Genomic DNA, 24222 nt, shown 5'->3' with positions numbered 1-24222 from the left:
TTATTGGTGAAAATTAAAAATGAGGCTCTTATTTTATGGAAAAAACTAAAGGGACTTTTTGGCCAGCCCAATAAAAGAGCATCCCAGCCAAGGTTAAACATATTCTCTAAGCCTCAGACTTCAGTACAGTACCATTCAATACCAACAATGAAACATTTTCACCAAAGTGTGAAGAAAAGAAAGTATGACTCAATAATTTCATACCTATTCATTAATTTAGAGGCAATGAACAGACATTGTCAAACACACAAAGCCCTTCCAAGAGAATCAAGTCAGTAACTAAAACCAGCCAAGCCTAAGTAACCAGTACTTGTTTTTCACTTAAAAAATGAGCATTAACTTAAAATATGTTCAATGTTTCACATTATGAAAACTCTGTTGGAATTTACAAGACAAAATAATGCATTTTAAACCAGCTATTTAACCAAAACATAGAGAGCAATGAAAAATGTGATGCTAAATAATAAGTAAATGTGACTCTGCATAAAGCAGCTAATTAGCACCAGGTGCAGGAAACGTTAAGTGCTTGTAGGCGGGAAATGATCATTTCAGGTCATAGGGTAACAGCATGTCCAGGGAAGAAGGGCTGCAGGGAGTAAAAGTATAGGTTTCCATCTAAGACTCAGGACAGCTTTTGCAGAAAAAGGATCTCAACATGAAAGGGTTCTCACATAATACCTACAAATTTTACATATTTTCCAGATTTCAACGTAGGGTGCAGAGTGGTGGAGTTGAAAATATCAGTTGCATTACTCTTTACATAATGTCTGTGTCCTTGAATAAATTTTTTAATCACTCTCTTTTCATTGATCGTCTTGGTGGCCTCAATAAAATGCTTCAGAGAATTTATAACAAATTCCAACTCCAAACAGAACTTTCTAAAATGGAGATTATCTATCTATCTATCTATCTATCTATCTATATTTGTTGTATTTAAACAGTTGAAAAAATTGAAAAAAATTGTTCTTACAGATTTCTGTTTAGAATAGTGGCCGTGTCTTTAAAATAATAATAAAAGAGGAACATTTTGCCAAAAACATATTTATTTCTCAGTTATATTCTTCTATCCAAAGGAAACATATTTTTTGAGTCACTAATTTAGGAAATACTTGGAAGTTTCCATAAAGTTATGTGTTGTCAGTTTGTTTTTGATATTTTAAACAAGAGTCACCTGATATACTGAGATTTTTGTTTCCATACTGGAGGCAGCCAGCATCTACTATATAGTACGTAAGATACGGAATGGAGCAGGGCTCAGCCTCACAAGGCAGCTGGAAGACTTGCCAGTTCTTTTCCAAATTACTCATCATGTTTTGAACTGCTGCTGGAAAAAATGTGTTGCCCATCTCCAAAATAGATGTTCTTTTTTTATTTTTAAGCTTGGGAAAGACTTCCAATTGGAAATAAGATAGATGGGTATAGGAAGCAAGATATTTGTCCCTGTTTAGATCATTTCCATCTATCAGTTACCTCATCAGAAGTGTTTGTCAAATAAACAGATGAATAAATCAGCATTCATAGCTAACTATGACCTAGGATGTACTTTTGCTTCTCATATAAAGAGTGCTTCTGGAACAGTAAAAAGTCAAAACCACAGGAAGGGCTGGTGGATTTTTAATTCCCAAAATGGCATTTGTCTAGATTTTGTGGTAACCAGCAAATAAGGATCTTGTATTAAAGAGCCCTTTTTGAGATAGATGTTGATGACACTAACGATGAGTAAGTGAAATTTGGAGAATACTGTCTGTTGGGAAACGCCCTGTCTGGTTTCAGGAACTGTAGCCCTGCCAACAGGCGAGAGGGTCCCAAGGCTGGAAATAATCAGGGAGGCCTTGGGAAAACAGGCCACTGAGGAGAGGAAGCTTGCCACCTGGCATGGGCGCAGCCCCTGCCTCCCTCACATCACCCTGCTTGGTCCTTGTGATGGTTGGTTAGTCAATGATGGGTAAGATCTCTCATGAGAAGGGATAACCTAAGACAGACACAGCTGGTATGGGCAGCAGACAAGGACTTGAGGGACATGGAGAAAAGACAAAAAGGCCCGCACCCCTCAGCTCAGCTTGGACATGGCCGGCGCCCTCATTCTACTGGGAAAAACAGTCTCCTTATCTCTTGGTGGCTCTGCCCCGCCCATGAGGCTCAGGCTCAAAACAATTATAAAGGCAGCTACAGCTCTAACCCGGATTGGGCGGCTCCCAGGGGTAAATCAGGCCTAGAAGTAAGTTCCTTGAAACATGCTTTGTTCTTCCCTCAAAAGCTACTATAAATGGCTCATACTGGGAAGGAGATTTACATTATTCATAGATCCTGACCGGAGGCAGATCTCTTGTGCTCTTTCAATTGTTATCTATGATCTCTATTTGTTTTGATGAGCTTTGCAGCCATACCTGCCTCCCCTCCCCCGTGCATGTGGTTCTCAATAAAAGCCTTTGGACCTGGGGGTTTGGGGCCTTCCCCACTAGAGGGAAGAGCCATGTCCCCCATCCTGGCAAACAGAGAAGTGTTTGCAACAATTCGTGTTTATTCCCCGCATCTGTGACAACCCTGGGATGGGGCTCTGCGGGACTCAGAGCTCCGCTCCGTCCTCAGGGGCTCTGGACAGTAACCCTCAGATCCAGGAGCTCCTTGCACGGTGCTCCCTGCAACAAATGTCCTCCTCGCAAATATGTGATTGTCTGTTTTCAGTAAAATTTTCCATGTGGATTATCTGCTAAACTAAGACTTATTCTTACTCTCTCAAAAGTATAGGCCAAAAAGGTGTTATTCAATTATAAATTGCCTAGAGATGCCAATTCTTTACCTCGAATGCAGCTCATAGGACTATGCATTTGGACAGAATTCCCAATTTGAGAGTTTATAATGATTTCTAAATGGACTTTCCACACAGACTACCATGTAGTGATTGGTTTCTGACTCTTTAGTATTCCAGAATCTGCGTATATTTCTAATTTTCACTTGAAAGGTTTAGATAGGGACAGCCCACTAATTTTCTCCAAATTTTGTATACTTGGTAACCATATATTCAGCTAGTTTATTCTGGTATTGAAAGATTGCTTTTCTCCCTCATTTTCTGTGGTTTTTATTTTGTAGAAGGCCTTTAAGGCTATTAGTAAGAGGTTCCAAGTTAAAAATTCATATTTTAGTCCACTAACAAATACTAAGATCAATGTAGTTACCTATTATTTCAATATTTAATTTGATTTTATTTGATCTGTATCTTCTGACCTTTCATTATAAGTTGACATATCTTAATAAGTCCCTGAATTAAACCTGATGTAAAAAGTTTATGGAAAAATAAAAGCAGGCTAATTTCCTCATTATCAGTTTCTTCTTTGGTGATCCAATAAAAGCATATCCATCATTCAGTGTTCAAAATTAATAGTAGTTGTCAAGTTTAAACTATAGTTCTTTATATTTTTGAACATTGTCATAAGTCATTCGAGAGAGATTTATGAAGTGACAGACTTTCCTAGAATAAAGTATAATGTGTCAAGAAGCTGTTCTTTAGTTCCAGTCCAGTGGAACTTTAAGAAATCATTTTAAACAAGAATAAAAAACAGAAATAACTTTGAAATACCTTGCAGGTGATAAATTCATCTCAATACTCTGTGTGCATTGTTTCTAATCAATATATTTTTTATTTATGAGTTTTAAATATATTGGAAATTATTAACAAATTGTTCTATTTTGGGGGAAATGAGAAATAATATAAAGCAAGTGATCATAGTTCATTGGCATAAGGTTTCTATATATAAGGATCTCTATAACAAATTTGACTTGTCCTGTTAATTTTTAAAATTATTTCATTCTTTCCCATTCACTTCTTAATTTTAGATGCCATACCATATTATGCAGTTACCACATTATATAAAGTCCTATAAATACAAACATATGAGGTTTAGAAACTATAACATATTTCTCTATTTTTTAACATCAGTTGTAAAAAGCATGACAAATTTAATAATTGTGTTTCAAAAAAACCTGTAATTTATATAAAATTAACTGTAAGCCATAACTGTATTTTTAAAATATTAATATGTGAAATAATATGTCTCAGAAACTGGGAATATGTTAACCAATGTTGGCGTAAAAAACATTTCACTCAATTATCAATCTTGAACTAAATGCATTACTATGGCACCTTTGATAAGTCAGTATTATTCCATTCCTTTTATAAAAAAAGTATCTGAGGATCAGGGATATGAAATAACTGACAGAGAAAGTACTACTCAGAAACTGCAGAGCAAAAATTCAGATTGGAAAACACAGGTTCTATTTTACTGTATTTTCTATACATGTAGGAACATACTATATAAAAATAAACTTTGTTAATGTTTCAATCAATTGGGGGAAAAATTTAGGAGTTTGACCAATATGCATCAAACAATGTCAAGCCAGTATATGAAGAAAGCCTTTGAAGTTCAACGGACCGTTTACAGATCTTTGTTAAGCTGAATGAATTATTGAGGTATATATTGGTATAGTAAAGAAGCAATGTACTACATTAATTCATTCATTCAACCATCCTGCCATTTACTCAACCATCTACTCATTTACTTACAACACAATTACCAAGATTTCTTTTACTTAAACACATTTATTGGTAGGTTAAACTAAACTTTTAAAAAATGCAGAAAGGTTATTAAATCAATTAATTTAAAAATAATTTATCTTACGAATATTTACAAATAACGACCATATGTTACTGCAAGCAAAAGCTCTTAAACTCAATTTTACAAAGCCAAATGAAGGATGAGATACAGTAAAACCAAAAAGTTTTCATGCCAAAGAACACAGCTCATCTCTCCCTTTTCCTCTAGTGTAAGTCACTATTTATAATAACGTGAAGCATTTTACTAAATTTTGTTTAAATAGGCATGCAGATAATGAGTATATAGTAGTTAAAATGCTTTTAAAAAGCAAGAACTCCACTCAGTTTAAGATAAAGCACATAAAATAATAAAACTTCTTTAATTCATACATAACTAATTTTTTGAATAACACACATGACTAGGAATTGATTACGTTACAGATACAAGAAAAAAAGGAAGTAGTATGTTTTTCTCCTTAAGAAAAGTTAGCAGTTTATAATATTAATCATTTATATATTCTTTTAGAAGAAAATCATTACTTACTGATTGTTAAGTAGCAAAAGTCACTACAAAATCTCTTATCAAAGTAATGAAAAGAACAGAAACAACTTTTACAGAAGAAAGTCCCACAAGTAATATTTTAACTTCAGTGAATAAATACATTTCATTCTGTCATACTGAGCTACGCATGAGTTATGAAGCATTGTACAAAGCCATGCTAAATGGATAGAAGGATGGCTACTTACCAACAGGGCGAGCTGTAGACATTACAATGGTGTGGTGAGAACATAAAAAAGAAATTAAAAAAAAAGAAAAGAAAATTATCAGAATGCATGGTGTGTAATGTTACATTTAAGTATGGACAGTAGAGTGATTTCTAGTCATAATTCCACTAGGAACAGGATGTCTGAGTTTGATAAAATTCAAAGTTATAAATGTAATTCTAAGAAAATAATTATTTTGCATCCCAGGATTAACTATAGGCAATTTGAGAGATTTTTATGAAAAGTCATATTGTCATCACATTATAGTTATAAATTCAAAGATCTTTTTAGAGTTAAACAGCTCTGTAGTACTGCAAAGTTAAGAACCTGATGAATATAACTATTCAAGTCACAGACTAGCAAATGTCATGTCAATAAAAGAAGGCCTCACTGTCTGATTTAAATAGCAATTGGATTTTAAGCATGGTTAGTCAGAACCATTACAGGACTACAGAAAAGCCCCTGATGCTGCTTTTCAGCCAGTAATAAGTTAAGATCACATCACTTTTCATCCCCGGACAGGGTAGATGAAAATATAACAAATAGGTTGGAACATCCTTAGAGATTTCAACTGAGTAACTCCCTAACCACTGTTAAGCTTTTTCTTATTTTGGCAGACGGCAGGAAACAATGACTGACAAGTTGATTCTTATTCACACCGAGAATGGAGTTCAAGCTGCTGCTTCAACAAATTATTATTATTTTTATTATACTGTAACTTTCAATCACTAAAATCAGTAGCAATAGGCCACCTCTGTTATTAATGCACAGAAATTGTAAGAGGCACATGTAGGCTTAATAATATTTTTTAAATGAATATTGCCTAATCTATTTAGATGGTGAACCACTTTCTATAAAAGGAATGGACAAATATAGAACATATGGTCCCATTATTCAAATGAAGAAGAACTATATTTAGTAGCATTTAAACTTTTATAAAATCTTACATTAAAAATATAAATTTATTTGACAAGTGTTTCACCCATATCCTAGAGAATAAAGTCTAATGTGTATTAAAATGTGACTCCAGCACTGGTAGGTAGTTTTGTCTTGATGCCGTCTCATTGGGCACGGTGAGATACATAAGGCTATTCAAACCATATTGCTAGGCATTCATTCACTCAACAAACATCATAATACCAGCATTGTGCAATCTCTGAATAATACCAGAGTTTCTTTTATGTGAGACCCATGGTCTTATAGTATTATTCATAATTGAAAAAGGGGAGATTAAGACAATTCAAAGGAGAATAAAGTGATTATAGTAGCAGTATGAAAATTCTAACTTAATGAAACTCTCGTGTGCTCCATAGTTTATGATGGATTCACTATAGTAATAGGAAGAGACGAAGTCTCCCAATGTGCAATATCTCCCTCCCCTTCCCCTCCCCTCCCCTCCCCTCCCCTCCCTCCTCTCCCTCTCCTTCCCTCCCCTTCCCCTTCCCTTCCCTTCCCTTCCCTCTCCTCCCCTTCCCTCCCCTCCCCTCCCCTCCCCTCCCCTCCCCTTCCTTTCTTTTTCTTTTCTTTCTTTGGTTTGGGAGACAGAAAAATAGTAACCAAGAACAAAATAACAAACTAACATTATAAGGTTGTGGCTTATTCTAACTGACAAGATTCTCTTAATTTTGCTAATGTCCGATAAACAAATAACTGTCTTTCATTTTTGAATTTGCATTTTTCAGGTGCTACCCTAAGCAGAATCTCAGAAATAATGTTTCCTATAGATGGAAACAAAAAGTCATTTTGCATCTATGATATTAAGAAGAGACAAAGAAGAAACCATGGTGAAAGATCATTTTTTAAAGAAATAAAACATATTTCTCTTTCATTCAGTCTAGGTAAAAAAAAGCTTTATTGCCCTAGAAGCAACATAGTTAGTCCAACAAAATCTTAATTTATTCAAAGCCAATTTGAGCAATTGAAAAATGAGGAAAAACTGTTTTTATAAATATTCGGTTTGTGTTAATGCATTGTGAAGTCAATTTAAAAATTTCTGTTAGATCTCGAATTATTTGATTAGAATATAAATGCTAGGAGGTTTGTTGTCTACCATTTTTAATTTTATAGCTTATTTTAACCATATTTTTGAAATGGAAAACTAACCACCGTACTCTTTTTCTCTTTAAGATTTTGATTATAAAACTTCCTTTCCCCAATTGGCTAAAATGAACATGATAAAATTTTAGAAGGAACATCACAATAAAATCTCTTGTCTTTGTTACATAGCAACATTTCTTCCAGGAAAAATAAACAAACAAACAGAATAAAATCCCCCACAAAACTCCAGCATGTGAATGTTTTCAAAATGAGCAAATTAAACTAAACTGTGTTCTTGCTTAAGCTGACGAAAATAGATGTGGCCTCTTGGGTCAGTTGACCTGTTCTAATAAAAGAAGCCAGGAAAGGGCCGAACATTTCATTTATGTGCATAAAAAATGAGCACAGAAAAAAATATGTTGTAGATACTATGGTTTTTTCCCCCTGTTAATCTCTTAACATGAGAAATCCCAACTGCTTGTCCTAATAATAAAAATATTTTTAAACAATATTTTATTTCACTTCTATTGCATTATGGAGATTTTTTTCTATAACCCCACTTTGAGGTTTCAGTGTTAGAACTGTAATAAATACATACAACAGGTTAAACTCTCCAATTCATCTAAGGAACACAGATTAGGGAAGAAAACATCTAAGGTTTGCTGATTTTAAAAAAATTGTATTAAAAGCAAACAATTCTTTCTATTGGTTTTTGTGAGTTAGCTTCAAAAGTTCATGCATGAGGAGCATGCTTTGTTAAATGAAATGTTAAACCCGAAACTTTTGACAAATTATGAAAACAATTAACTGGGAAAGATCTTAAAGCAAACAGACCACTTCAAGTCTCATTCACCCAGGCATTCAAGTATAAAGGAACCCTGCTGTTTCTTCAAATAAACAATTCCTCACATTTTCTCACCATTTGTTTAGTCAGCAAATATTTTTTGAATGGGATTATTTCTTGGTCGCTTGTTTATTTTTTCCATTTACTTCAGAAAAAAACAAACAAACTGGGGAAAATTTGGCCAAGTGAATGTTTTTGCAAAGAACTGCCTGGAGAAAAACAAACAAATATATGTGTAAATATAAATCACCTATGGAGAATGTAGGTTAAATATAGTAAAGAGGCTTACATAGGCTCAGATTTTGACCACATATAATCAGTACCTATAGTCAGTTTATGTATGATCACAGTTGTTTGTGATCTATTATCTAATGAAGAATGAACATGTTTTTATGCAACTAGCTTGCCAATTTTGTCTAAATTTGTTTTATATCTCAGTTCACATCAAAAAGGAGGAAAAAGTAAATCAGATTGAATAGAAATGGAGCAATTGGAAATTAGGGACATCACCAATATTTTCCAGCTAATCTATATAATAGAGTGCATTTGTCTCCTGATAGTTACCTGGAAGAAGGTGGCTTTTTCATTTTTTTTTTTTAATGATTTGATGCCCAAATCGTAGATCTGACAAAAATAATTTTTCTTAGCAGGTGGAGGATCACCAATCCAAATTCCTCCAAATCTCTCCCCTAATCTTATAAAAAAAACTTCTGGGAGCAAAGCTGTGCAAGAGTAGGAGGTGTGACTAAACAGGGTGAGCTGTAACTGAGACCTGGGTGAATACAAGCAGCCAACCTCCTTATCAGAAAGGCTGAGTGGAGGAGGCTTCACTTAGGATAGTGGAAAAGACTGAAAGACTGAGCAGGGGATGCACTTGCCTGTTTCTGTTTCAAGATCTCTAAGAGTAAACAATTCCACGGTTAGAGTCTATTCGGGGAGAGTTAAGTGTGGCTGTCGACATGGTACTGCGTGGTACCTTGGGCTATGTAATTTACTCATGTGAACCACGGGCACCACCAGGAACAGAGTTTATTCATTCTAGCTCACTGCAGGGTTAACTAATGCTTTCTTTCACTTAGAAGCAATTTCAGGGAGTCTATAAATGAACAGTATTCCATGACTGAGAAAGTGCATGGCACCCAGAAAGTGAAAGTTATTACAGGAGAGGCACTGACTATTTCAATTATTTAAGGCCAATGAACTTCACAAATCACTCTCTAAATCAGATCTTCTCAATGTGGAAGCTCCTTTGTATCCATTTTTCACCTTGGAAAGCAGGGTTACTTTTGTTTTTTTTTTCAAATTGCTTTTTGAATACTGAAACAAAAAAATAATTTCACAACAGTACTCTGCTAGTGTAAAGTGACAAACTAGTAAACAGGAAAACAAAGTACTTTTGAAACTAGTGACATTAAAAAACAGTAAATAGTTCAAAGAAATTGAAATATAAAACATTGGTGTATTATTTATTTTTAAGATTTATTTTAAAATCATATTAGCTATTATTTATTATATAAAATTAATCATTTCAAATAACAGCCTTTTGAAACTAAATTTGAAAGTAATTGTATTTTGATGAATAATATAGTAGACACAAATCTAGGCATTTTAATATAATAATAAAACAGTGTAACCTATTATTTTGATTGTGGGTTCACTCACACATTTAATCAAATTTTAGTCTGCTGGTTCAATTATATGACACATCTTAGGTCTCTTACCTCGAACTGTGAGGGTAGCGGAGGCTTCCACTTTTCCAACCCGATTCTCGGCAATACACGTATATGTGCCTTCATCTGTGCTCAAGGCCTTTTTAATTCTCAGTGTGTAATCATCTTTGATGTCATACCTGTGTAGAATATAAATTGGTTTTGTTAAATAGCTTTGGTTATATTTAGGTAACCCTTCATTATTCTACTGTATTTTACCTGAAACAACACATACACACACATATACACAACATTTAGCCATAAAGTGCAATGCTTAGAGTAAAGATATTGCAATAAAAACATTAATTTCATATATAATTCTCCAGATGCTTGATGATAAATTATCTATGTTTATGTATGTATATAACTTTTGCCACTTTGAAATTATGAAATGCATTGTTAGCATTTTTTTTTGGTAATTCTTAGACAATAAATGAATAGTGTACATTTGCTTGTCATGAGCTACATTCTATCATTTTATAAGTAAACTGGGTTCAAATATATTATTTCATTTTTAGGTATCTTGAATATAAGATAACTCAAATTCTCAAAGGAGAAATTTATTATCTTATTTGTTGGCAAATAGACAAAATAAACATTGGTTGCAAGAGTTTAAAGAGTCAATGATTTTCATTAAATGAGTAAAATTAACTCAGAGCACCAATATGCCTTCAAGTGATTCTAGAATGTATACTCTCATCTCTTTCCCGAATGGATCATGGTTTCTCTGAAACAACAATTTATTTCCTTAAACTACATATTTCACAAGCAATTAGATGTTAAATATTTCCACAGGTCCAGTAAATGTGGCCTTACTTCTTGTATTTCTTTTTGGATAAATTGGTATATGCCCAATATAAGTACATTTCCCAAATGTAAGTCTCATTGATGACTTACACTATCACACTGGGTATTTGGAGAAATGTTCCTTTTCCTCAGGGAGCAAATATTGACTGAGTAATATGCAAAATTATGAATAACAGTTTCTTATATTTAAACTGTTCTTTACAGTTCACAGCAGAGTTTAATATATGATTTCATAATAAAAAATGACAATAAAATGCCTATTTTTAAACACCATTTTATAGAAGTTGCTAAGATTATTATCATGAGTTATAAGGAGGCTGCAATAGTATCTGTGCAGCAAGTACACTTATTTTTTAACACAGAGCAATACACCCCTTCGTTTGATGTGTGTGTTTATTGTTCTGTGTGCATGTGCACTGGGCAGGTGTGCATTTCTGTATTTTGTGTTCAGTTTCAAAATCTCCAGAAACAAACTTCATCAGTATTTTTCTCAATATTAATTTAAAACCAAATGTAATCCTTGAAGGTTCATAATGTGAAGGTTTGTAACATATGCATGCTTTAAAATTTTATCCTTTTGTTTATTTTGTATTAGGTATGGAAGAAAAAAATTGGACTGTTACATGCACTTTCTTGGAAAGTTGAAAGGAAAGGGGGGGGTCGAATTTCTTTAACATTTAATATGAACAGCAGAGATACTGTAATTTTACTCAAGTAATCAAATACATTTTTTTTGCAACAGATAAAAAAAAATTATCCTCTTATTGAACAATCTAGTGTACTTAAATTTTGTCCTGATTTGTGCTTAACCTTTTTTAAATAGTTGAGAAGGAATTTTAAATAACTACAGCACACTATGATAGGAAAAAAATACTTTTTAAACATGGTATAGTATTATATATAATCAACATATAGAAGGTATCATCTGACTTTAATTAAAAACAAGACAAAAAAGAAACAGATGAAAAAACATTATGGTGAGGAATCTTCATAGACATTGGGTGAATCTGATTGTGAAATCTGCCAGTCTCGGCCTTGTATAAATGCACTCATTGTTGCCAGGTTTGATTAATGACAGTTGTACAATCGTGTGCTGACAGTCCCTACCATAAAGATACCTTTTTTTCCTGATATGAAACACTGCTGAAAAATGCAACCCAATCAGATTTGGCCCCTGGACAACATGTGCTATCATCACTGTACCGTGAATTGAGATTGATTGGTAACCAGCTGTGACAAAGTGGGAAAAGAAGCTCTGGTTTTGTGTTGTTTTTTTCCCAAAGGAATAAAAAAGGAAAAGAAAACTAAATTGTGTCACAACCATTACCATCTGTTCAGCTAAATAATAAACAAAATAAAATAAATCTATTTTAATACTTTAAACAACAGTTTATATGCAAGGTTTTGTTTGTGTGTGATCTTATGTCTGATAAATAATCTTAACAGTATTGCAAAAGAGGAATATTATTCATTTTTTAAGAAATGGAGTACTATATTTTAAAATCACTTCCAAATTTAAATGAATCTGTTCTATTTCTTTCTCCTCAGAAACTTTTTTTTTGGAAAAGTTTCCTATAAATCTAAACTTACTTTGAAAATATCAAAAAAGATTTGAAAAATGGCGAACCTTTATAACATAACTGCATTTTATACATTTCTCTTACTTTGCAATCTACAATGCACGTTAAACTTCTAGGGTAAAAACTTCTCATGATTCCCTGGCTTTTGTGAATATAATTCAGATAATTTAGGGACCTCTCCCTCCAAATCTTCCACAATGGCTTTAGAATTTGGAAGGTGAAAGAACAACAAAATAATACACTACAAATTTCACTACAAAGTGGAATTTTACCATGTTCAGTTCAAGCCTGAGTATCTCATTGCCTTGGTCGGATTATGTGAGAGCTCTACTCTAAAAAAACTTCTTGAAAAGCTCTCCTCATCTCTAAAGCACCTTTGTTTTTCATGGAAGAAAATTTATTTTCTCAACATTTTTAGTTTTTGAAATCACCTACTACTTCTTGCTATTAGATGTCTGGCTCCAATTACAGAACAAGTGTTTTGACTTAGCACTTAAAATTTTATTGCTTATCTGCTTTATTAATCATTACGTTGGCCAATAGTAAAAACTATGAAGTTAACCAGGAAATATTTAATGTCTATGCAAGTAAATGTCTTTCTTTTCAGGGAGACTTGAAAAGTTTGTTTTCAATTTTCAAAAGACTTGCACTCAATCCACATAGCTGAAGATTATCTTAAAACTTTTAGACTCTTTCAGAAAATAAATGCCTGCAATAATGGGCATTCCATAGTTCCATATTCAATAAAAATTTAACGATGGACCTTTTATATGAAAATGTAACAAAGGTTATTGCCTACTTTAAACAGAGTAATTTTAGGATAAAAATCACACATTAATCTTATAAAATTATTCACTGATAATTAAAGACACAACCTTAAACTACTGGATGCCACTGTCTAGATTACAGTGGAGATGCAGATACATCCATTTAAAAGTGAGTAATGATGTATTCAAATTGGTCAAAAAAGTGCATTTTAACAATGCACAACTTTGAATCAAGGCACTCTTCGATAAAATATAAACTTTATTGGAGAAATTTAAATCTTTTGCTTTTTTTACTCTTGAGAGCTGAAAATAGGAAAAGATGCTCAATTTTCCTCAAAGACTTTTTCTGCTCATGGTTTTTCAAACAAAATCCTTCCACAGACAATACTTGTTAAAACTCACGAAAGTGCTTCTTGGCAACCTAAATCTCAGGTGATATTTTCTTAATCTTTAATATTTAAGGTGTATTCTAAACTTAAGCTTAAATCACAGTTGAGGTCTGGGGCCATAAAATAAGCACTATCAGCCTTAGTATTTTGCTGGCAAAGTAACACTGAGTCAAGTTTACTATACGCTATAGTCAACCTGGGTCACATCTGTCTTTTTATCTACAGTTATAATGGTGGCAAATGTTTATTCTTTGGGTAAAAGAATCTATGCCTATTCTTTCAGATTTAGATTTCAAGCATTCTGGGCAGGTCATCTAAGAGCACTATAAAAGGACAGATATCCTTGTAAAAATTAAAATTAATGTACCATTCATTGAAAAGGGAAAGGTAATAAAAATCTTGGAAATTAGACTTGTATGGAAATAAGAGGCAAGATGGTCTCTGAAAAAAATTTGCTGGTCTGTTCTGAAAGCCTCTGTGAAACTGAAAACTAAAGTGAAGCTTGAACTATGAGGGCATTCTGACTCTTGCCTTAAATATCTAAACAATACTTTAAATTCCCTTGTCTTTCCTTAAATGCTATCCTTGTTACCGCCAACCCTCGTTGGCCTGACCCATAGATAGAAACCCCCTCTACTATGTCTCTCCTTAGCACAGCTGAGAGAGCAGGATAATTTTCCTATTAAAAAGCTAAGAGAAAACAAACACGCAAAAAAGATGTTTTAAAATATCCACAATAGGATAGCTATAGTTGACTTAACGAAGTACAGATTTCAGATCACAGGGTAATTAGGTCCAAAGACCACAGCCAGGGGATCAGGACACACAGCACCTTGCAACCGGAGCCCATCTCTGCAGCTTGTGCAATTAAAACCAAACTGCAGCTGAGCCCTCCCAGAAAGGCCAAAGTGTCCTGCTCACCCAAAACTAAAGTGCCTACAAGTTACTGTCACTGCAGGCTGTGACTCTCTTCAGCATGCCCCTGTCTCTGCCACCTTCTACACCTATGACAGACAATGGAGACTCCAGGGCTTAATTCTCTTGCCAATTTTGGGACAATTGTGAGATTCACAGCTTATTGCCTTAGTCACCCCCCATTTCCACTTCTCATATTATCTTTTTCTTCCATTTTTCACCTTCTCTGCAGTGAGTTTTGTCATCTCTGATACAAGCTCTCACAAAATTTTTGAAGTCACTTCCACAAAATCTTTCAATCTGCCTTCTGAACTACCTGCTCACTGATCTGTAAAACTTCCTTATCCTCTACCCTTCTCAGACTTTTACCCTCATGTCCGTGCCTTAATGGAAATCTGGGTCTTTCATGGGGGTTGGTGGAAGGGTGGGGGTAAAAGCACACTCCCTGCCATCCCGAGCGATTACTCAGTCCCTGACACACAGTAGATACTCAAGAGACATTTTTAAAATGAGTTACTTATCCTCTCATGAAAATAAAACAAAGCAAAAAAAAAAAAACAACCAAAAATTCTATCCCATTGAATAGGCATCACGTCATCCAGTTCTCAAATAGAAACGTTAGAATTTCTTTCTTTTTAGAAAATACAATAATTCATAGGATCTATGCCATATGGCTTTTTTTAAGCATTAAATGAGTTAATAATGTCAGAGTGTTGAGACTTGAACTTGGCATATAGTAAATACCCAATAAACAGCACCTGAAATTTTCCGTACCTGCCCCTCACTTTAATCTCATCTCCTCCCCCAGTGATATTGCGTCCATCTCCCTTGGGCCATTGTCTTAGCAGGATCCTAGGCCTTATCCTCAATGGCATGGCTCCACCTTTCCACTTTGAAATCAAATGTCTGGTACTAGAACCACAGATGTTTCCTACTGTCTTAATCAGTTTACAAACTGAACCTCTTCCTCACTTCTATCAACCTTGTATCATCACTTCTTTCTCTATCCTACTTAAATTCTATGGTCCATAAGTTGCTTGCCAATATCCTTAATTTTCTCATCCTACTGCCTTTCTGTTACACTTGCCTGGCAAAACCCCAAGTACTAATATATTGCTTTACCATCTTCTTTATATATCAAGAGTAGACTAATAAATGTTCAATTTACCCTTCGATGGCTCTCTTGAGAGAAGTTCAGACTCCCAAACTTGGTCTCTATGTTCTTCCTGTACTGGTTTCTGTTCCCCTGCCCAGTCCCATCTCGCCCCATTGTCTCCTTACGCTCAAGCCCTCAACTGTATCCCAGAATTTGCAGGCTCTCTCCTGCCTCTGCACCTCTGCACATGTTGTGTCCTCACATCTGGACCTTTCTCCATACCTCTCAAACTCTCTCTCCCCTTAGATAGCTACTTCTGCTCATCCTGAGACAGGATTAAATCGTTTAATGTCTGCTCACACCTCTTGATTTTAAGCTCCACAAAGGCTCTTGTATCCTCAGAGCTCAGTACATTGAATTGAGCCTAGAAGGCAATCAAGATCAATTTGTTCATGAAAGAATAAATGAAGGCTACATATATGTAGGAGGAGTAAGATTATATTCTTTTCTCAGGATCAAAGAAAATGCCAAATCTGTACAATGGAGAAGCTGTTAAAAAACACAGGGAATGTTATGAGAATTAAGAATCACTTTATTTTCAATTCTCTGAACTTTGACTCCAAGCTTGTTTAAATTGTACCTTCTACTCATCATTTTATTTTCATTTCAAAGCATTTTCTGTGTTGCTTTGGAATGAACTTCCAATTTATTGACTATTAACACAATTAACACCATATTGCACAAGAACCTGGAGCAATCTATACTTCAAAGGACATACTAACTTAAAGAAAATCACCTTGCTCACACCTATCCTTCTTAAAGGTATGGTTTAAACTGGTAACCACATCTACACCCACTGCGTAGGTGAAGGAGCTCAATTTTGACTAACAGCAGTAATAAAAAAATGAGGTCCAAAATGTGTAAGATAATAACTAATTTTAAGATAAAATGTATATGATAAAAATCATATATATAAATTTCATCACTGATATTTCTTCAATAATGTCAAACATTAATTAGAACCTTATATTTTTACATTGACATGATATTCACTATTTACCTAGTAAAGAGTATTATTTTTTAGACTCGATTGTATTTTTTAAAAATTATTTGTAGATAGGACAAAAACCTACCATTGAAAATTATATTACTGCTTTCAAAACTTTAGAGAACCTTTACTCTTCCCCATAGTTACTCTAGTTATCACTAAATTTAAGTCCCTTAGAAGTTTGGTTTATAATATTAGAAAGGAATATTTAATACTTTTCATTGATGTTCTTCATATGTAACCATTCTGGTAATAATTTTTCTAATAACATTTAATATTATTCAAATAAAGTAATATCTGCAATCAGATGTATTACTTTTAACTACTTCTAGAATATTGCAGGTATTATTTCCAATAAGTTTTTTAACTAATTAGAGTATAAGCATTTATATAAAAAATGCAATTATATCACAATTAAGGAAAGCGTGCTAGAATAAAGTAGAGACATGTGAAATTCAATTTAGAAATAATTATTTTATTGGCTTAAATTAGTTTAAGAAAATTTGTTTTTATACAACAGGACTAGGAATTGCAACGTCATATTTGCAAAAGTGGACATACTTCACAGTTGTGCATTTAGTTAAAAATTAATCTTAACTTTCATTCCTTTTAGAAAAGGACTTTAGGGATTAAATCTATGAGAACCCACTGAACTCACAGCTCAGCTTTCATTCTTCTACTCTTCTGCCTTAAGGATGAACTCTGCGCAATAAGCAACGCAGTCTGGGATTTTTGGATGTGCCACCTACTTAGTGGACTTGAAGTCTTTGCTGGACAAACTTTATGAATTCTCCTTCATTGGTGTTGAGGGGAACCATTCGCTGAGTTATTGGGGTGGGGGTGCATTTTGCATTATCAGAGGGATATTCAGCCTGGACCATGCTATGAAAGATTCAGAAGGCCCTCTCTCCTTTTCCGTCTGCCCACAGAAACCTCCTCATGAAATGTGCTTAGGGAATAATTTATAAAGTCAATACAGCTACATAGGGGCACTGGTCCTCATTAAGTGTGCCACATAACTTTGTAGGTTGGTAGGTCTACTTGTAAAGGAAGATTCAGGCACTTTTCTAATTAGGCAACATTTAACTAGTTTGATCAATTTGACAACTATTTAATGAGCAAGGAATATTTTTAAAAATTCCCAGTCTCATATATTCTAGGAACATGCAAAAAAAAAGTACATTTATCTTTAGTCATTAGTGAAACAAAAGGCCTTCTTCTTGTGCTCAGTGAAGACATAGTTATGTTACATTCAAACATGAAATTATTTGTCTATCTCACTGGTATACCTTCACGGCTAAGGGAATAATAAAATAATACTAATACTAATAATAAAGACTTTTATTTTTGAAGTCTGTTTTTTTTCCTTCTTTGTCTCTTTTTTTGTGTGTGTGTGTTTTTAACTATAGTCTATTTTTGCCCTAATATTAAAAACTAATATAAAATTTACATCAAATAGCATTCAGATCACTATGCCCAGTTTTATCTTTTCTGCTAAATAAGGGATTCTCAACCTCAACACTGTTGACATTTGGGAACAGATTATTCTGTGCTGTGAAGTTGTCTCGTGCACATTAGGGCGTTTAGCACCATTCTTAGCCTCTCCCCACTAACTGACAGTGGTACCCATTCCCCAAAGGTGGCAACAGAGAGTTTCTCTAGTCATTGCTGAGAGTGGGAGAAGCAAAATTAGCCCCAGACAAGAACCATTGCCCTAAATATATATCTGATGCACACTACATTCCAGATATATTGCTGGGATTAAAGATAAATATGCCAAAAGTTTGCTGAGGAGACACAGAAATAGGTAATTCAATAATGATGAGATTAGTGCTATTTTCTCTTACTACATGGAAATACAAAAAACCAAAATAGCCAAAGGCTGTAGAATAAAACAGGGAATGAAGAGTGTTCCAGGACCAAAATGGGAAATTATCCTAAGCTCTTCATGTCAGAGAGATCTGGTGTTTGAATCCAGCTTTGCTAACCATGGGTCCTGTGACCTTAAAAGCATGTTGCTCATTGTCTCTAAGCTTCGGTTTCCTCCTCTGCTAAAGAAGGGATTCATATATCAAGGTGGTTGAAAAGATTAATTATAAACTATGTGAATACCTAGTATGAAACTAGTGGGCTCTCAGGAAAATTACACTTTTGTTATTATTTTAATATAATATCCTTTAAAAATGAATTATTTCAGTGTAGTAGTTAAGAGAGTAGATTTTCAGGCTAGAGTGATTGGATTCAAATCTCTCTCTGCCACTTAAATTTGCCCCTCAGATTCTTTATTTGTAAAATAATTATAAGAATAACTACTTCATAAGGCAATTGTGAAGATTAAATCAGTTACTTGCATGTGAAGCACTATGAGCATTAGCTATTACTCCCCTAATTTTAAGATATACATTGTTCATATTTTACCATCTCTGAAATTAGAAATCATTTTCAATAGATGGCATATCACAGTTGAGTGGCCATTTTTTTCCCTTCTCAACAGTGAGCAAATGTACTGTAGAATCTCACAGACAATTCTAACTTAGATTTAATGACATATGATATTATTATATGACTAAAATGATTAGATAAACTAATCTTTTATTTCTCTCTTTATGAAATACTAAACCTTTCATCCAGGCACTCAAGTTATAAACCTTCATATTATTTTAACCTCTCTTTTCCCATACACCCTGACATACAATCAATTTACAACTAAAAAAATAAAGCTTTTCAGTGCACTGACCCTTACATTATTCCACATGGTTGCATATTCACAGGAACTATCCCAATAAAACTCCCTAATTACCTTTTTAAACAAATTCCTACTATGTAGGCCTACCTACAAACTTTCTCTACTCCAAGCGCCCTGTAGATAAGTACGAAGATCAATTTTCTAAACATAGAGACAAAGATTCATTTCCATTCAATGTGCTTCTGTGAATTCACATTTCATAGTGTGTTCAGTGTAAACAAATTACTTGGAACGAGAGGCTTTCATAATAAAGCCTCGACTAACCTTGCTGGCCTTAAGTGTCGCTCCAGTACGCTGAAGGCAAGCAGAGCCAGTAACTGTTGGCCTATATGTATACCACCAACGACACTTCTTGCTTCCATCTCTTGAAATAATCTTCTCTGCAGTTCTACTTATGGGAATTCTATTTTCCTTTCTTAGTCCATCTCCAGTATCACATGAAACTAAAGGTGTTTTTGTTTTCTAAAACCCCCAAGAGTCTCATGTATCATACTTTAATATAGTTTGCTTTATTTAATAATTAATGGTATATGTAGCTCATACCTTCTACTAAAACACTTGAGAACAAATTTATCTTTTAAAACTTGTTGCAAAATCAACATATAGAAATGTTCAGTAAATATGTACAATTATTTTTGAAGTAATCATTGGGATATCTTTCATTAGTCTACATTGGAGATTTTTATTATTCATTTGAGAGAATTGGGGTGTTGAAAAGCTATTACAATAACTTTTTGTGATTGTAACAGTCTTTCTCATAAGAATGATTAGCAAAATTTCTGCACTGAGATCTTTTCACAGGTCCATCCCACAGATCTACAAGATGATTCACCTCCCCAGAAGAGACTCCTAGTACTTTAAAAGCAAAGTTTCCCTGTGCCCCAGTGACAATCGCCCCATCTCTAAATACATCCTTTTAAAATGAAGCTCTAGTGAATCAATATTACATAACAACTAAAGTAATTTCACCAATAATTGAGTCTGTCATGTAGAGTGGAGTGTATTCTTGTAATACTTCAAAAGTACTTGTTCTTCTTTTTCTTTGACGATTGTGTTTCCTTTGCACATTAACTAAGATATAACCCTCATCCATCATGTCATTGTAATACTGGATCGCAAGCTATTCTGTTTTCTTTTCCTTTCTTTTTTCAATTCATACCAGTTGAGTCAAAGAGCTGGGTTGAGCAGCAACTTTTCCAGAGAAATCATTATAAGAAATAACAATAAAATAATAATAATAACGCCACTACATTGGTAGAAAATATGAAGCCTGGAACTCAATCTTGCCTACCAATTCATAACTCTCCATAGAATTGTTAATAAATAATATCAAGACAATAAAAAACAACTCTCTCAGTAACAATTCTGCCAATATATGAAAGATAAATTATCATGCTTCAAAAGAATTCATAGCTCTAGATTTATAAACTCATACTATTACATTCTTTCAGCAAGCATTTCTTTAGCTTTTGATGTGTTTCCAGTGTCTTTATTTTTGTTTCCAGATACAATGTTAAGGAGAAAAACACATTAATATATTAAGTTAAAATATTCGGTAAGGATAAAGAGAATTATTTCAAAATTTGTTTTAATGGACAGTGGAAAATAATCCTAATTTTTTTAAAACATGCAAACTTATTTATATGATAAGATATAATAAATTTATTCATTACTGATAAGTGTTATGATAACTATTATAAAATCTTTAATACATACTTCATTACACAGATGTATTTTGTGAGTATCTATCTGATAGAAATAACTCACCTAAGCAAGCATTGACTAAGCTGTCCTTTTCTAATCTTTGGTCCCAAATGGAGAATGGAAAAGAGCTGTTCCCACCCAGCAACATTAGCAGTGTTTAAAAGTATGGGCTAGGGAATCAGACTTTGCCATACTTCTTCTCTAATTTTCCCATTTATAATACAAGAATAATAATAGTATTTGCATCACAGGTTTGTCCTAAGGATAAATATATTAATGTAAAATGCCTAGAATATATCTGGTATAGAGCAAGCATCATGTAAGTATAATTTACTAACATTATATTTATAGAAAAGGAAGATGCAGTAAAAACAACTCTTTTGAATTAGTACTAGACTGTTCTTATAAAAACCTAAATAAGCATTCAGAGTCAAAAATATTGTTTGAATTAAAAGTATGCCTGTATATATCTGGCAAGCTATATGGAAACAAAAAGTAATTGTCCTTAGTGATGGACTTATGTGTAATTTTACTTTTCCTTTTTTAGGCCTATCCACTTGCTATTTTTATTGTTACTCCTATAAAAATGTATTATCATGCTTTTTAATTAAGTTGTTACAATTCATAGAATCAAAACATTTCATAATTTAAAAGCACCACAGAAGCCTTCCACTCCAACTCCCACATTTTTCAGATGGAGACTCTGCTACTTAAACATGTAAATTGCTTAAAATAACATGACAAATTTCAGCAGAGCCGGGATAAGAACACTGATCTCCTAAATTCTAGTTTACCTTGCAGCCCCACATTACAATTCAACTTAATAACAACAACAAGGCCAATCAGAAGCAGATCTTAAGGGTGATTAAAAATTATTTAAATGGTTCAAACCACAAATTGTCTTGTGAAGGCAAGGATTTGGGTTAATATAGTCAATTAAATAACTTTTTCCTTTTTACATTTTGTTTGCAGTCAAGGTAAAACCCTAGGTACAAGAGAGTGTCTTCAATGGTAAATATCCAGCATATCCACCTGTGGGACATGGAGTGACATGAGGACTAGCTCCTTGTAAGCCTTTGGCTTGTCCTACAGTTTGGGGTAAGAGGTAGAATGTTGCCCTACTCCCAACCTCAGCCTCACTGAATACTCTCACATGTAACATGCCCTAGTCCCATCCTGTAACATGTAACATGTCATGCTGTGACGGAAGGAGCACATCTGCTGTGACTCCTATGTGGGACAACACCCACATGACAATGACAGGTGGCACTCAGGCAGATCCTTTTGCTCTGCAGACTGGCACCTGGTCTTGGCTTTGCTCTCACACAACTCAAGAGCTGCCAGTTAATGGACAGCAAAGCATCTTTGACTTCAAGGCTTTTCGTGTTCCAAGTGTGTCCCAGCTTGTTAGTTGACCGCTGGCCATAGCCCAAATTGGATGCCAGTTCCTGTATTGTTCCTGAACTAAGATTCTCAACAGATGGGCCAGTGTAGTCACAGGACAAGGCAACTAACACTCCCCATGCCTGGTGGCAATTAGTTTTGTGTTAACAGCAACTATTAGCACCTATTTGATGAAAACACAGAAAAAGTGCCATTTTGGCATCCCTCTAAAAGTTGCTAATTAATCCTGATTGTAAACAAAATCTATATCTCCAGCCTCCAAGACAGTAACCTTGACCTAATGATCCAAGTTTAGAGTTTCAAAATGCCAAGATTTTTTATGCGTGGCTTATGAAATTGGTCTAAAAATTACTCTTAACAGTAATGCTCTAATAGTATTCCTATAAAGTTATTCATAATGTAATGTTTCTTACTGATTATCTAAAATATTATCTAAACTTTTATCCAAAATATAAAATTTGTAAGTGGTCAAGTCCATAAATAATAATCACATAATTAGGAAGCCCATTAATTTCAAATGCAGATTTCATGCTGGACAGATTCTATCAAGTCCTGGCCCTGAAATGTATTAATGTATGTCTTTGGAAACTTCTTAATCTTCTGTTACCGTATCTCTTAAATGAGATCAATAGTATGCTGGAACACTATTCTTTAAAATAATGAAATTAATATATGGAGAAAACATTCAGAATTATGCATGGCAGATAGTAAATCCTCCAAAAGCATGTGGCATTATCATTACATAACCTTCCTATAAAAATGGTGGCTTTCTTATTACCAGTAGAGAAACAATGCAGTGTAAGTGTGAAATTTGAAAGTCCCAGTCCAGACGTTTTATTGCACTGGGGCTAGGATAAAATATTTGGATTATGTACAATCCCCCAGAGGTAGAAAAATGGGTGGTGGCTCCCTGGCTTGGCAAACTGGCAGAAAAATTTATAAATGAATCTAGGTGATTTAAAAGCAAAAGGTATTATTTATTAAATCAATACTATTACATGTGTTTCTTTGGAAATCAATTGGCCAAAAAAAAAAAAAAAAAGAGTATCCATTAAAATTGCATACTCCATGTTTTTCAGCCTGAAATATGTTTTTCTTTGTAGTCATATATATTACTAATAAATGCCTCCAGTCCGTTAAATTTATAAAACTGGAACAGAACACCTGTTTTGTGCATCCATTGCACAGTGTTTACAGTGCTTTGAATTAGTTATATCATTTTAATAACACTTTGTGTTAGAATGGATGGCATAATTATTTTCCCTGTACAAATGAGTCAAAGCATAGGTTAATCATTAGTCCTGTCGCATCACTGGTCCATATCAACAGGATGTAAAACACAAAGAGCATAAATAGCTTCTTCAAGGTCATACTGCTAGCTAGTGGTAAAGAAATCTGTCAAACATCATTTCCAGAACATGGGAGTGTAACTAAAAGGATAAATAATCAAAAAGTGTCAAAACAAGCCTAATGCCTAACATTCCTGACAACAGCCCATATATTCTTATGCTACTGGCAGCTTTATGTAAAAATCTCACAGTAATTGTCAACACAGTTCTATTTTTTTTTCCAGACAGAAATGGTAAGACATCTGTATTGCTGGAAAATCATAGAATATTCATTTATACTTATCTTTATATTTGTGAATCTTAGGGACTGATCCTCTTTTCAGGTGTCACATACAATGTTTTATATATACTGCTTTTCTCCTGCTCTCAGTTTTTTCCTCTTTTTTTTTCAAATACCATTTTAATTGACCAATCTTGACCAGCCAACCTAATCAGCATGGTTATTTATCAGGAGTCCAGATTACCACATGT

General features: G+C 33.9%; 1 protein-coding gene across 1 annotated transcript in view; it reads right to left on the bottom strand.

Moving 5' to 3' along the window:
* Window positions 1-24222, bottom strand: part of ROBO2 (roundabout guidance receptor 2) — a 581303-nt gene that overhangs the window by 120043 nt on the left and 437038 nt on the right. Inside the window, exons 6-7 of the mRNA XM_054585229.1 lie at window positions 9959-10086; window positions 5339-5350 (exon numbers count right to left, since the gene is read on the bottom strand). Coding sequence (XP_054441204.1) covers window positions 5339-5350; window positions 9959-10086 — 140 coding nt within the window. The remainder of the gene's footprint in view (window positions 1-5338; window positions 5351-9958; window positions 10087-24222) is intronic.

Source organism: Pteronotus mesoamericanus, unplaced genomic scaffold (genome assembly GCF_021234165.1).
Source record: "Pteronotus mesoamericanus isolate MK-2021 breed Mesoamerican mustached bat unplaced genomic scaffold, CSHL_Meso_final contig_82, whole genome shotgun sequence".
Classification (NCBI taxonomy): Eukaryota; Metazoa; Chordata; class Mammalia; order Chiroptera; family Mormoopidae; genus Pteronotus; species Pteronotus mesoamericanus.
The sequence above is the reverse complement of the archived record's forward strand: the minus strand, read 5'-3'. Positions and strand labels throughout refer to the sequence as shown.